This window comes from Coffea arabica, chromosome 3e, assembly GCF_036785885.1.
Source record: "Coffea arabica cultivar ET-39 chromosome 3e, Coffea Arabica ET-39 HiFi, whole genome shotgun sequence".
Lineage (NCBI taxonomy): Eukaryota > Viridiplantae > Streptophyta > Magnoliopsida > Gentianales > Rubiaceae > Coffea > Coffea arabica.
In genome coordinates this window covers 48,068,521-48,082,152 of record NC_092315.1, presented here as the reverse complement: position 1 = coordinate 48,082,152, position 13,632 = coordinate 48,068,521, and the positions used below count along the sequence as shown (strand labels likewise).

The following is a 13,632-nucleotide window of genomic DNA, read 5'->3' as shown; positions in this document are numbered from 1 at the left end:
GGGGGATAGCCCCACTTTGTGACTCTGCTATTTGTTACTGGTAGATGACCTTTCCGAGGCGTCTAAAAGGCCAATCCATGCTTGCACAAATCCCTTTGTCCTAAGGGGCTTTTATCGTTTGTGTTTTGTGTCAATGATTTTGGCGTGGCTATTTGAAAAATGAATTAAATCAGATTTAGGGAGAATGATGGAGGATAAAATTAACGGTCAAAACCCTGAAAGTGTCGACCATCCAATGCATCACACAACAAGTGTCACATTTTACATATATTTTTTATTATTACGAGAGGGTGGCTGAGGAGCTTTATTAATTGGGAGATAATCTCAATCCATCGTAATTATTGCTTACAAAACCAGAAAATCAGGATGGACCCAATGACCACTACTAGCTCATAGCAAGATAACCTTAAATATGATGGAAAGCTATGCATAGGTCAATTTTTGTAGTATTTATAAATTAAAGCCCATGTTTACGTGTCTAAATTTTGTGATCATCTGACTTATTATGGCCAATCATTACTTGTTCGTATGACCCCGTTTCACCGACGATAAAAAATTTTCAAAAGTTTTTTATGTTGATTATTAAATAGGTTAAGTCCTGGTTGTGGAGGATTGGATTGAACAGTAAGATGAAAGTTCTGATAAAAAAAAAAAAAAAAAAGAGCTCGAGTACTATTTGTTACTTTATCATCCTCCGTTTCTCTACTTTTTTCTCCATTTATTTGTTAGCAAGTTAATAAATCCTAATATCTCATGATAATGTTTAATGTCAAAAGTTGAAATCAAAGACTACAATAATTGGTGCATAAATTCTTAAAATTTTCAAGGCTGAGTATATCCCAAAATTTTGAGCTAGGAAGTTTCAAGTGTTTGGAAAATATATGAATTCTAAATATTGTATTATTATTTAAACCTTTATTTTATAACTATTAGAGAATTTCATATATTGACGCAAATGTTCCTCTAGATTTTGACATTATAGTTTATACCTTTACTTTATAAGTATTTATAAACTCTATTTGGTGCTCTCACACTTGAGATGTACATTTATCTCTTTCAAATTAAAATAACATTTTTAAGACAATTGATTAAGAAGATAAAAATAAGAAAATATTAAATTATGATGTTACCAATAAAATTTCACAAAAATATTTATATGCATAAGTGATATTATATTTTATGACCCTATAATCACGTGTAAAGCAGGTGACTTATTACTAGTAACTCAGAGACAAACCAAGATTAACTTTCGAAGAAACACCTTTTTTTTTTGGTCGTCCATTGCAATTCTTTAACCGCAAATACTGTACATCGGACACTCTAGAGTCTAGACCTCCAAATGATGCATGTTTTGGATATTCAGAGTTCCGTAACTCCAAGTTACACATGTATATGTATGGTCAATTTTCTCCCCTTACGCGAGCCGAAATTTATGAAAGAGCATCTGTAACAGGCATGAATAATGTCTATAATCTCAGTTAGGATCATGCTGAAAGGTCAACTTTATCAAGCAAATCTTTTAGTTTCTTAGTATTCAATTTTGTTTAGTTATGTTTCAAAGATCAACTTTATCAGACAAGTCTTTAGTTTCTTAATTTCCAAATTTGTAATGATTCATATATGTTGCATTGAGACGACAACTCTATTTGGAAGGAACCTGTTTGACTAGTTGCTAAAGTACCAAGGGATTTAGGACCAATTGCAATATAGATATTGATACAGCAAATTTACTAAAGAGAAAATCTCACATTTTGCGAGATGAATTTTTTCGTCTTTTCATTTAAAATGTTAATTTTATGTCTCTTATGAATTCAAGTTAGTAAAATTTAGTCTCAATCTAAATTTTTAACTACTTTTTAGCCTGAAATCACCACATGACCCACATGCAATTATTTTTTATATACAAAAAGGTCGGCTCCCAACGTTTTTGTAACAAAAATGAATATAAAATGTATCAGATCTCATTTTTTTAGGAAAAAAAATTAGTATGGTTTAGATCAAATTCTACTTATTTTAGGGATAAAAATGAATATTGATCGGATCATCTTCTATTTAACTATAGATGAGATCTAATGTTTTTGCTTCAAAAAAGCGACCACCTGTGGATTACATGATAAATTCAAGGTAAAAAGTGGTCAAAAACTTAGATTAAAACCAAATTTTATCGACTTGATTTTATAGGGGATGTAAAGTTGCCATTTTGAAAGTAAATGATGAAAAAATTCATTTGACAAAATGTAAGGACCTTTAAATGATTTTCTCTTTACTAAAATCACAAATGTTAGCGTTTGGATTAGCTGTTTTTCTCCTAGCCATCCAAATTCAAAATTATCCATCTTCCACCATGAGCTGTTCTCTGCAATCCCACTATTGTGACTGTACAGAATCTAGATCGGTTACCAAGAATGTTGACGAAAAATGGATTGCCAACTATGATTACTAAAGCAAGATTGTCTAGTGTAGATGCGTTGGATGAAGATGATGGCATAAATGACGTTGATTTGATGAAAGACAAACACATTTGTTTTTTTTTCTTTTCAAGTTGTTAACTTATGATTTGTGCTACTTTTTTTTTGGTCATGCATGATGTTAATGTCATCTTGGACTATTCTTATTTGACTAGTTAAACTATTTTTTCTTGCAAGGACCTGGAATCAATTGATTGTTGCTTTTGCCTTGCCTCCAAAAAGATTAGCCTCACCCAATATCTCTTCCTTTTGAAATACTGTATATAAAGGAGGCAAAGCTTTGCAAGAAACACATTAACTAAAATATTGAGCAGTAGCAGAGTAATAATTGAGCAATGGCAGAAGTTGAGATAGTGAAGAACAAGCAGGTGCTGTTGAGAGATTATGTTAGTGATTTCCCTGAAGAATCAGATATGATCATCAGCACAGACAGCACTATAAGCATGAAAGTGCCAGAAGGATCAAATGGAGTGCTGGTTAAGAATCTGTACCTGTCAAGTGACCCGTTTATGCGCCGTTTCATGCAAGTGTCTCAGCCTGCTCGTAGTAAAACTGGCTTTATTCCTTACACCCCCGGCTCAGTATGTACTGTTTCTTGAAAATATTTCCTTTCTCCTTTCCAATTTTTCTGTGCTTATTTTGAAAGAAATGTCTTGTCAATGTGAATGGTTTGAGGGGCATGAAATATGAACACAAGTGCTTAATCTTTGCTTATCATGCTAGTTATGAGTTGTGATGACATGAGTGGCATATCTGGAGATTTAATTTTGCATTGATTGATCATATTGCTATAACGTGCAGCCAATAAATGGGTTTGGGGTTGCCAAAGTAGTGGATTCAGGGCATCCAAACTTCAAGAAAGGTGATCTGGTATGGGGTATAACACAATGGGAAGAATACAGTCTCATAGCAGAACCTGACTCTCTTTTCAAGATTGAGCATACTGATGTACCTATTTCCTACTATATTGGACTGCTCGGTAAGTACCATACTTAAAAAATCTTTTCGGCAATGTGCATATTTCTATAGCTGCTGCTGCAATTGCTTTAGTTCATTTTGGACTGAATCTAATGCCTTTCGAAAAATTATAAAGGTATGCCTGGTCTTACTGCCTATGCTGGATTCTTTGAGGTTTGCAAACCAGAAAAAGGAGAAAAGGTTTTCGTATCTTCAGCATCCGGGGCAGTTGGTCTGATCGTCGGACAATTTGCAAAATTGTTAGGTTGCTATGTTGTTGGAAGTGCTGGAAGCAAAGAAAAGGTGAATTGCCTCACTTGGTTTGCTTGATACTGATAATATTAACGTCTCTTTTGGCTCTTTACAATTGATCTCTTCCCCAAAGAACTATATTACTTCTGGAAGCACTCTAACCTTGCACATACATTTTTAAAAATTTGACAAGGTTGATCTTCTCAAGAACAAGTTTGGATTTGATGATGCTTTCGATTACAAGCAAGAACACGACTTGGATGCTGCTCTGAAAAGGTATCTATTCTGTTTGGCCTCAACTGAGTCCATCTAATCTGGCTAAACCTCTGAATCAAGCTTAATTTGGACCAGGCTACATCAATGATTCAACTTATTTAAGGATTTAGTATCTTTTCTCTCTTTTAGGTGCTTCCCTGAAGGGATTGATATCTATTTTGAAAATGTTGGAGGAAAGATGCTAGATGCTGTGCTCCTCAACATGAGAATGAATGGTCGAATTGCTGCTTGTGGAATGATCTCACAGTACTACTCTGACAAACCTGAAGGAGTATCCAATATGATGTGGATTATTTACAAGCGAGTATACATAAAAGGATTTTCTGTGTTTGATTATTACCATCAATACTCAAAATTTTTGGACACTATATTGCCTCACGTCCGCGAGAAAAAGATAACCTATGTTGAAGACATTATTGAAGGTCTTGAAAATGGTCCTAAAGCCCTTATAGATTTCTTCAATGGCCGCAGTGTTGGGAAACAGCTAGTTGTTGTTGCTCGTGAATGACCTGCAGTTCCATTCTGAAACCATTCCAGCCCCTGTTCCATGTTTTCCCCTCACTTATTAGTTCTAATTGTAGTAGTAATAAAGTCTACTCAGGCTATATTACCCGGATTCTGAGAGTTCTGTTCTAGAATTCAGATGGGCTACTTGTAAAATTTTGTATTCGTATCTGGTTATACTGAATAAGTACTTTTACGACCTGTGCAGTCGTCTCTTTTTCTTAGAGATTCACAAGCTGGAAAACTCTTGAATTGCTTCTTGGTCAGACTTTCTGGTGTAAAACTGGCATGCATCATTAAACAAAGAGTAAATCACTAATAACCCTCTTGTAGTTTCATCTATTGTCATATAACTTCCGAACGTTCTAAAATATCGATTTCACCCCCCTATGATTACATGTAAACTGAAAATTTAACAAAAAATAGTTTATGTAATGTCATTAGTTAAAATATTAGTAGTACCCTTACTTAAATGTTAAATCAAACAACGACGCAACAACTTTGTACAAAATCATAGAGAGATTACGTGGATAAATGCAAAAATCGCAAAGCCTAATGTGAATATTTATGCAAATCATAAAAGAGTTAAGTGGATACTATTATTTTATCACACGTACTTATAGAGAGTTTGTGATCTAATTGTTATAACTGATTGTACATTTCGTCCATTTTTCACTTTATATAAAACAACAGGAGATTACATGATTATTTTGAAACCATAGGAGGTCATCTAGCATTATGCAAAACCATGGGAGGTTATATGTAATTTACCCTTAAACAAATTTTAGGCTTCCACGACCTTAATGATTGGCATATCTTACCAGTCGTAAATAGTAATGAAGCTTATCCAGAAAGGCCCCCTTCCCTAGTGTCCAAGTGGTATGGTTTACTGTCTCTGAATCTTTCCATGATTGTGGATAAATTCACGGATACGAGGTAATTTGGCTGCTGTCAAGTCTCGGCCTCTTAATATTTTTTTTTTTTGGTGACATTGAACATGCCTTGACTCAATCACTTTGGACCTAGCTGACACACCAAATCAGGAGATATGTTGCGGCCCCACACACGACGCACCCCAAATAAGTCACGAGGGTTCAAATTCAAGGTAAGATTCAAACTCAGGACCAAAGAAGTTCTAAAAGCTCGCTTACTACTGGACTACCTCGTGAGGGCTTAGCCTCTTAAGTTGGATTTGCAAGAACCAATTAATGATTTGATTTTGACTAAAATCAAGAAAAGATGAACTAAAATTCCCATGCTGAACATTGACTGAGTGCCATGTGAAAAGTGATGCTTTTACTATTTACTTTTCCAGATATTAATCTGAGATAATGAAGTCAGCTGTGACTATCAAACGATGCTACGTTGTAATTGTACACTGATTGATATAGATTATAGAAAGCTCAAGACTTGTTTGACTATTCCAATCCCAGAAACATATTTGAAGAAGCAAAGCTTCCCAATAGTTGCTAGTTTTCAGAGCTACAAAAAAGTGGAAAAAAGACTTGACTGTATCAGCACCACTGAACTTCTGCGATGGCAGAAGAAAAGGCAGAGATGGTGAAGAACAAGCAGGTGCTGCTTAGAGACTACTTAGATGGTTTCCCAAAAGAATCAGACATGATTATCAGCACTTGCAACATAATAAGCTTGACAATCCCAGAAAAATCAAATGGGATTTTGCTCAAGAATCTCTACTTGTCATGCGATCCTACGCATGTTTGTGACCTTTATTAGCTCGTTTAACCTGATCAACTAATTCTTGTTTTCGTCACCTGATCGAATTTGTCAAGGTTGACCTTCTGAAGAACAAGTTTGGATTTGATGATGCTTTCAATTATAAGGAAGAGCACGACTTGGATGCTGCTTTGAAAAGGTGCTTATTCATCTTGGGATAAACTTCTAACCTATTTATGTCAATGAAGCTTAATCCTATAATTTGTTTACTCAGGTACTTCCCTGATGGAATTGACATCTACTTCGAGAATGTTGGAGGAAGAATGCTGGATGCAGTACTTCTAAATATGAGAAAGCACGGTCGAATTGCTGTTTGTGGAATGATCTCACAATACAATCTTGAACAACCTGAAAGTGTAAGCAATATAGCCTGGCTTCTATACAAACGCGTCCGGATGGAAGGATTTACTGTTTTCGAGCACTTCCACCTTCACTCGAAGTTTTTGGAGTTTGTACTGCCTGACATCCGTAAGCAGAAGATAACCTATGTGGAAGACATTGTTGAAGGGCTTGAAAATGGCCCTGCAGCCCTTATAGGTCTCTTTAACTGTCGCAATGTTGGGAAACAACTAGTTGCAGTTGCTCGTGAATGATTTCTGCAATCCTTTAGGGTAAAAGATTTTGGCTAGTAACCATCATAAGCCGCCTTCTTTTCTTTTTTTTTTTTTTTCAACAACTTTAAAGCAATATACGTCACTGCATATCCAAGCAACAATGACTGGATTTCAAGTCAAAGGGACCAGGGGCAGGTTCCTGAAGATTATGTGTATTTTGCACACGGCATAACTCTGTTTGTATATGGTGTAACTTACTTTCAATAATGTGTAATTTTAGAACAAAATTTTGTGAGTCCCACACTTATTGTTAAAAAAATAGTACAAGATGAGATCTGGACCGTATAATTTTTTTTGCCCAAATCTTAACTGTGAACTGCTCAGAGACTATCCGCCTGATGGCCGTCCTTGCTCCAAATCCAAGTCAAAGCAGCCCATTAGTGTTAGACAGTGACTATGAGTAGGACAGTGCTTTGGCATCGATATCATTCGGTGACTTAATATAAAATAATAACAGTTGATCTGAGCATCTGGTTTTCTTTCATTTTATGACAGTTTATAACTTTTTGCATCCTTTTTTTTTTGTGAATTAAATAAAGCATCCAAAGGTAAATGTAACTTTTCACCTAAATCGGTAAGATTGTCTTGACGGTAACCTTTTACGGTGGAAAGTCTTTCTGGTATGGGAAGAGGGAAAAAGAAAGAGAGTTTTGACTTTATTTTCTTGGTCATATATTTCATGTGTACCATCTGACTGGATTTCAAGTCAGAGCAGCCCATTAGTGTCAGACGGTGACTATGAGTATGATTGAGGATCCATTCATTGTCTCTTACAAGAAGTGACACCCTGGTTCAAAATTGTCCAGTACTGAACATCAACAGTTGCTAGTTTAGTTGCCATTATGCCAGAATTTCTTTGCAGATGCTTGATTAATTTGATTAGCTAGTAAGATAGAGGAAAAAGGGGAAAATGATAAGAGTGGGAATTATAAGCTGGGATTTTTCTGCTAACATGAGATGATGTTTTTCCGTCCAGATTAAGTGTGTAAGAACGTCAATTATCCTAACATGGAGATGATGTTAATAATTATTTTATTTTTAAAAAAATAAATAAAATAATATTTTTTCTTAATAAATAATAAAATATTTAGGATATTTATGTAATTTTAATATTAAAAATAAAAATAAATAAATAAATAAATATATACTCGAGCTTGCGAGCCGGCTCGCGAGCTAACGAGCTTAATGTTTTGAGCTCGAGCTCGAGCTCGACTCTGGCTCGACCAGCTCGAGCTCGATATTGATCGAGCTCAAGTCGAGCGCGAGCGGCTCGATTCGTTTGCACCCCTAGCTTGAACTGATTAATTAACGTCTCATTTGAGTCCCTAAAGTATGTTAAAGTATGCCAAATGTATCACAACACATCATAACCATGGCATTTGGTGCCAATATTTGACAACTTCATTAACTGTTTGCATTAAAGAAAACTTCATTAGCTGTTTACATTGCAATAATGAAGAAGATAGAAGGTTGAAATTTTATCTTCAGGTATACTGAGAAAAAGTCTCACGTCCTTAGTGTATTTGTAACTAAAAATTGCATTTGGTGACAAAATGCATCAAGCTATCAGCCATGGCAACAACTCTTTAATCAATGACAGCAGCAATGACATTTTATCTATTCAAATAAATAAACAGAGAAAAAGTCTCACGTCCTTAGTGTATTTGTAACTAGAAATTGCATTTGGTGACAAAATGCATCAAGCTATCAGCCATGGCAACAACTCTTTAATCAATGACAGTCATTATAGCCATGGCAACAACTCTTTAATCAATGACAGCAGCAATGACATTTTATCTATTCAAATAAATAAACAGAGAAAAAGTCTCACGTCCTTAGTGTATTTGTAACTAGAAATTGCATTTGGTGACAAAATGCATCAAGCTATCAGCCATGGCAACAACTCTTTAATCAATGACAGCAGCAATGACATTTTATCTATTCAAATAAATAAACAAACAGCATCATAAGTTTTATCATAGTAGGCCGTCCCAATCATGGTTAGCAATATTGGCCGAGTCGTAATCGAAGCAGAGGGGATTAGTACGATACTGATTCCCGAATCGCAAATATGGTAATATCTACGGCGGCTCGCTCTGACTCGACTAAAATTGGCCGATTTGAATCTGTGATGCATGGTACGATCTATATATTTGAGTCAATTCGGAGTCGATTTGGATATATTTTTCAAATTGTGTCTTTTTTGGTATTTTCTAATTTTAGTAATTTTTCAGATTTTTTGAAAACTTTCATGTGTTATAACATGCATATCACTCGATATTCAATCGATATACCGTAATAGATGTAAAACAGCCAAGACCGTGACGCGATTGTGACCCGCGATGGCGAACCATGGTCCCAATACATACAAGGAAAAATTAAGGGCTATGATTTGGACACAGTTTTCTTAAAATAGTCAAAGGTTTATTCATGCATACAGTTGGTCATTGATCAAATTTTTCAATAGTTGAGACTTGGAAGTTTGACAGGTGAAAACAACTTCTGCCCATTTGTGGATTTCATTGACGTCATGCAACACATCATAACCTTTTCTGGTTCTCTCCTATAAGAGCCAGCAAATTTCTGCTCCATACAATAACAAAACTATTTTTCAGAGGCAGTAAGAGACCACAGCTCAAGAATATTTGTGCTCCTGACCATAGTAATAGTGGGAAAATGGCAGAAAAATTAGAGATGGTGAAGAACAAGCAGGTGTTATTGAAAGACTATGTGAGTGGTTCCCCAAAAGAGTCCGATTTTATCATCGCCACTGACAAGGAGATAAGCTTGGAAGTTCCTGAAAGCTCAGATAATGGGGTGTTGCTTAAGAATCTCTACTTGTCTTGCGATCCTTACATGAGCCTTCTCATGCCAAAGCCTGCAAATTCTACTTTCGAGGATGGATTCTCTCATTACACTCCTGGATCTGTAAGCCTACAATTCTGGCTTCCTCTCGCTTTTATTAATACACACACCTTTGATAAATTTTGGACATAACAGACAGTCACAAATGATTAAACCAAATTGTTAATAGCTCGTGGATGCGGGGCATGACATTATGTGTAGTGATTAGTTTTCGTGTCAACTTGTTATGGTCATTTCTGATGAAGGGAAAAATTGACTTGTTAGAAGGGACTGTTTAGAAAGCAAAAAAAGAGTGACATCTGATGATCTCCCTCAAGTTAATTAGGAACAGGGGAGCCTCTAATATGACTTACATCTTTCATGAATTTGAAAAAGTTCACCTTCCGATACCTTGGTGTCATTCTCTTTGGTGATTGAGGTGCACTTCTTCGTTTCTGGATTCATGTATCTAATACCTGAAAAACAAAGACAAAATCAAGTTCATGAATGTTTTTGAGTACCAGTTTGTGCACAGAAACAATTTGGAACATTCTCATGCTTGCCGGAATTTGTTATAATCACAGCAAAATCCTATTCAAATGCAATGCCTTGATGTAATTTTAAATGAAGGGATGCAAATGTGTTTTTGTTCTATGCTTATGGTAAGTGATGTAAATCACAAGTTAAATTTTGCATCTATTAACCATAGTGTTGATAACATGCAGCCAATAAATGGGTATGCGGTATCTAAGGTACTGGATTCAAAGCACCCAAAATTCAAGAAGGGTGACTTGGTATGGGGTATAACAGGATGGGAGGAGTACAGTCTCATAGCAGAACCTGATTCTCTTTTCAAGATTGAGCACACAGACATTCCTCTTTCCTATTACACTGGATTACTAGGTAATTTCCACTCTTATTTCCTCTTATATGGAGATGCTGTAGCTGATAATTGTCCAGCAAATTTGATCCCTTTTATAACTGTGAGAACTGGAACTGCATTTATGTGTTCTCACTTCTCAGGGGAGTATGTCTGTGCAGGCTTCAGAGTGCATACAAAGTTGCAGTTTGCTTAAGTTTCACAATATATAATTGTTTCATGATATTCATTTGGCATTTGGATATAATATCCTGATACCTGAATTTTCAAGCATATTCTGTGGCTAACTTAGGGAAGGAGAAAGAGTTTACCAAACTTTTGTTCATTAATGAAATGAAACCTTAGAAAAACTTTTGTCAGAAAAGCACTTCACCAGTGTGGTTCAGCTCGTAGTTTTCGTCGAGTTTACTTAGACATTGAGGATCTGTGACTACAAACGGTAGATTAAAAATTCAGTGATGTAAACCATTTTTTATATAAAAATGTTTTGTTGGGCCAAAAGATGCGAAAGGAAAGAAAAGACATGAAAACTTGGCTTCTAAACTGAAATAGTACGAGCTCCTTGATAAATTTGAATATAAGTCTCTCACAATTTGCATTTCCTAGACTGCTTATATTTCCTTCCCAATTTCTTCACCTCTCTTCTCCCCCAGTTTGCATTTGTGCATGAGAAACCTGATTGACATCATTATAAGATGATTGGACCTTAAAGTCTGGGCAACTTTAATTCTTCTTGATATGCTGCTATTGATCTTTAGTACCTATAAAACCTTTAGAAAACAGGAACACCAGCTCCCATAACATTCCTTGTTCTAATATTGATACTTTTGTATATTGAAAGGCATGCCTGGCATGACTGCTTATGTTGGATTCTATGAAGTTTGCAAACCTAAAAAGGGAGAAAAGGTATTTATATCTGCTGCAGCTGGTGCTGTCGGTCAGCTTGTTGGACAGTTTGCAAAGTTGGCAGGCTGCTATGTAGTTGGAAGTGCAGGAAGTAAACAAAAGGTACATTAAGTTTTACCTGTTTGTCCATCTGAATTTGAACAGTGAACTTTTGTTTGGCCTTGTATATTTCGTTCTTGAACTAACTTCCATCTTACATTTAACGTAACTAGATTGATCTTCTGAAGAACAAGTTTGGGTTTGATGATGCTTTCAATTACAAAGAAGAACAGGACCTTGATGCTGCTCTGAAGAGGTATGTATAAATTTTTCCAAATTTTGAGGATTAGATTGCTTAATAATTAAGCTTTTCTCTTTTCCATGGTAAGCATATCCAAACCTTTACCTTGTCAGAAGGTTCTTTGTTTGTGGTTACTATCATCACTGCACCTGATTCTGATCAGGTTCCCAAGTGGGTATTCTTTGCGGTGAACATATTTAGTGAAGTGCCCCAACCTGTTTTCCCCGTCAAATTGTCAAAACCATCGCGAGTTTTTATAATGAATCTGCTTTGGCCATAAACTGGAAAGAGATGTCATCCAGTGCCTGATTTGATGATATCCTCTTTACTCACATCTATGTTGCCATATCCCGGACAACAATGGCCAACATCAGCTTTTGTTCCCAAATTCTGAAACTCATATCTTAAGTACTCCATAACCATAACATATCCTCATATCTAAGCTACCACAAGATCATTTTTACGCTCAACATTGAAGGGTGTGAATTACGACATTGCAACCAAGAAATGCCAAAGGACAAACAGAAATGTTTAAGTTTTATAAGCAGGAAATGGTAGAAATCAATCATAGAATATCGTTCTATCCTAACTCAAAAGTCTTCAATGCAAAGATTTGAAACAGTTAGGCAGTATCCTCCTAGATCAATCAAGGCCGGATCCCTGGCCTTAGTTATCACATGAGATCAGAGTACCAGATAATCAGATGCAGCAAAATCAGCTGCTGAGCCTCTAGCAGTACTGAATCAAGAATACATCGATTTCTTGCAGGTACTTCCCCGAAGGAATTGATATTTACTTCGAAAATGTTGGAGGAAAGACATTGGACGCTGCGCTCCTGAACATGAAATCGCATGGCCGAATTGCTGTGTGTGGAATGATCTCACACTACAATCTTGATAAACCCGAGCGAGTACATAATTTGGCACATGTTCTTTACAAACGTATTAGAATGGAAGGATTTGCAGTTTATGAATACTATCACCTATATCCAAAGTTTCTTGACCTTGTACTGCCATATATCCGAGAAAACAAGATCACCTATGTGGAAGACATTGCAGAAGGCCTCGAGAATGGCCCTGCTGCCCTTGTTGGTCTGTTCAGCGGTCGCAATGTTGGGAAACAGGTGCTTGTGGTTGCTCGAGAATAATCTCAACTTCCATTTTGAGAGAGAGAGCAAGTCATTTCTGCCTAGAGCACACCAACTTCAGTGGCTTTTCACCTAGGTTACTTAATCGCATGACTTTTAAGGTTTTTGTAAAGTTTCTTCCAGAGAATAACAGATGAAATGCAGTAATCCACTGTAGAAGTAAAAAATCCTGCAACCAGCATTTCCTTTGTAGCTTAATCTAAATGTTTTAATATTCAGCTTACTTAATTTGGTGCTTGCTATTTGGTCCTGGATACTAGAAAACGCAAAACAAGAGGTTAATTTATTTAGACAAACATTAGGCTAATTGTGACTGATTTTGTGTTTTGTGCATAATGGATTGTCTGTCCTATGTTGGTTTCTCCTATGTGGTATGATTGTAGAAAAGAATTTTGCAATTCTTCCTAAAAAAGAAAAGTAAAGAAAGATAAACAAACAAATTTTGCAAAAAAAAAAAAGAAAGAAAGGAAGAAAGAGGGAAACTTTAATGTTATTTTTAAAAATAAATTTTATACGCACTGATAGTGTATACACTATCACAGTTGGATGTACAACACATATGCAAAATTTAGATTTCAAATTCGAATTCGAATTATGTGTCATGCATTCAATGATGAAAGTATATACAGTGTCAGTGTATAAAAGATTAATTCTATTTTTAATGACAATCCCTCTTTTGACCATGTAAGATTAGACATAATAACACTAACCCTTCACTAAATTTACAACCAACTTTACTTTATGAAGTTATAATTAAAGTGAAGAGG

The 13,632-nt window shown here is 35.7% G+C and overlaps 3 protein-coding genes across 3 annotated transcripts; all 3 read left to right on the top strand.

The window, feature by feature from the left end:
• The first annotated feature begins 2,640 nt into the window (after window positions 1-2,640).
• Window positions 2,641-4,681, top strand: LOC113737019 (NADPH-dependent oxidoreductase 2-alkenal reductase). Its single transcript, XM_027264265.2, has 5 exons — window positions 2,641-3,049; window positions 3,270-3,447; window positions 3,562-3,728; window positions 3,871-3,953; window positions 4,083-4,681. Exons 1-5 carry the CDS (start codon window positions 2,804-2,806, stop codon window positions 4,459-4,461), a joined length of 1,053 nt encoding a protein of 350 aa, XP_027120066.2. The 5' UTR covers window positions 2,641-2,803; the 3' UTR covers window positions 4,462-4,681.
• Window positions 4,682-5,993: 1,312 nt separating this feature from the next.
• On the top strand, window positions 5,994-6,787 carry LOC113737760 (2-alkenal reductase (NADP(+)-dependent)-like). The gene is made up of 3 exons (XM_072083973.1): window positions 5,994-6,176; window positions 6,251-6,333; window positions 6,409-6,787. The coding sequence occupies exons 1-3, from the start codon at window positions 5,994-5,996 to the stop codon at window positions 6,785-6,787; spliced, it is 645 nt and encodes a 214-aa protein (XP_071940074.1).
• Window positions 6,788-9,301: 2,514 nt separating this feature from the next.
• LOC113737017 (2-alkenal reductase (NADP(+)-dependent)) lies at window positions 9,302-13,093 on the top strand. The gene is made up of 5 exons (XM_027264263.2): window positions 9,302-9,736; window positions 10,378-10,555; window positions 11,374-11,540; window positions 11,651-11,733; window positions 12,487-13,093. Exons 1-5 carry the CDS (start codon window positions 9,485-9,487, stop codon window positions 12,863-12,865), a joined length of 1,059 nt encoding a protein of 352 aa, XP_027120064.1. The 5' UTR covers window positions 9,302-9,484; the 3' UTR covers window positions 12,866-13,093.
• The last annotated feature ends 539 nt before the right edge of the window (window positions 13,094-13,632 follow it).

Bases quoted from the DNA above. Each gene is read 5' to 3' on its own strand.
- LOC113737760 (XM_072083973.1), top strand. From the start codon at position 5,994: ATGGCAGAAGAAAAGGCAGAGATGGTGAAGAACAAGCAGGTGCTGCTT. The intron at 6,177-6,250 runs GTTTGTGACCTT...GAATTTGTCAAG, and splicing joins TGTCATGCGATCCTACGCAT to GTTGACCTTCTGAAGAACAA. The intron at 6,334-6,408 runs GTGCTTATTCAT...TTGTTTACTCAG, and splicing joins TTGGATGCTGCTTTGAAAAG to GTACTTCCCTGATGGAATTG.
- LOC113737019 (XM_027264265.2), top strand. From the start codon at position 2,804: ATGGCAGAAGTTGAGATAGTGAAGAACAAGCAGGTGCTGTTGAGAGAT. The intron at 3,448-3,561 runs GTAAGTACCATA...AAAATTATAAAG, and splicing joins CTACTATATTGGACTGCTCG to GTATGCCTGGTCTTACTGCC. The intron at 3,954-4,082 runs GTATCTATTCTG...TCTCTCTTTTAG, and splicing joins TTGGATGCTGCTCTGAAAAG to GTGCTTCCCTGAAGGGATTG.
- LOC113737017 (XM_027264263.2), top strand. From the start codon at position 9,485: ATGGCAGAAAAATTAGAGATGGTGAAGAACAAGCAGGTGTTATTGAAA. The intron at 9,737-10,377 runs GTAAGCCTACAA...GATAACATGCAG, and splicing joins CTCATTACACTCCTGGATCT to CCAATAAATGGGTATGCGGT. The intron at 10,556-11,373 runs GTAATTTCCACT...GTATATTGAAAG, and splicing joins CTATTACACTGGATTACTAG to GCATGCCTGGCATGACTGCT.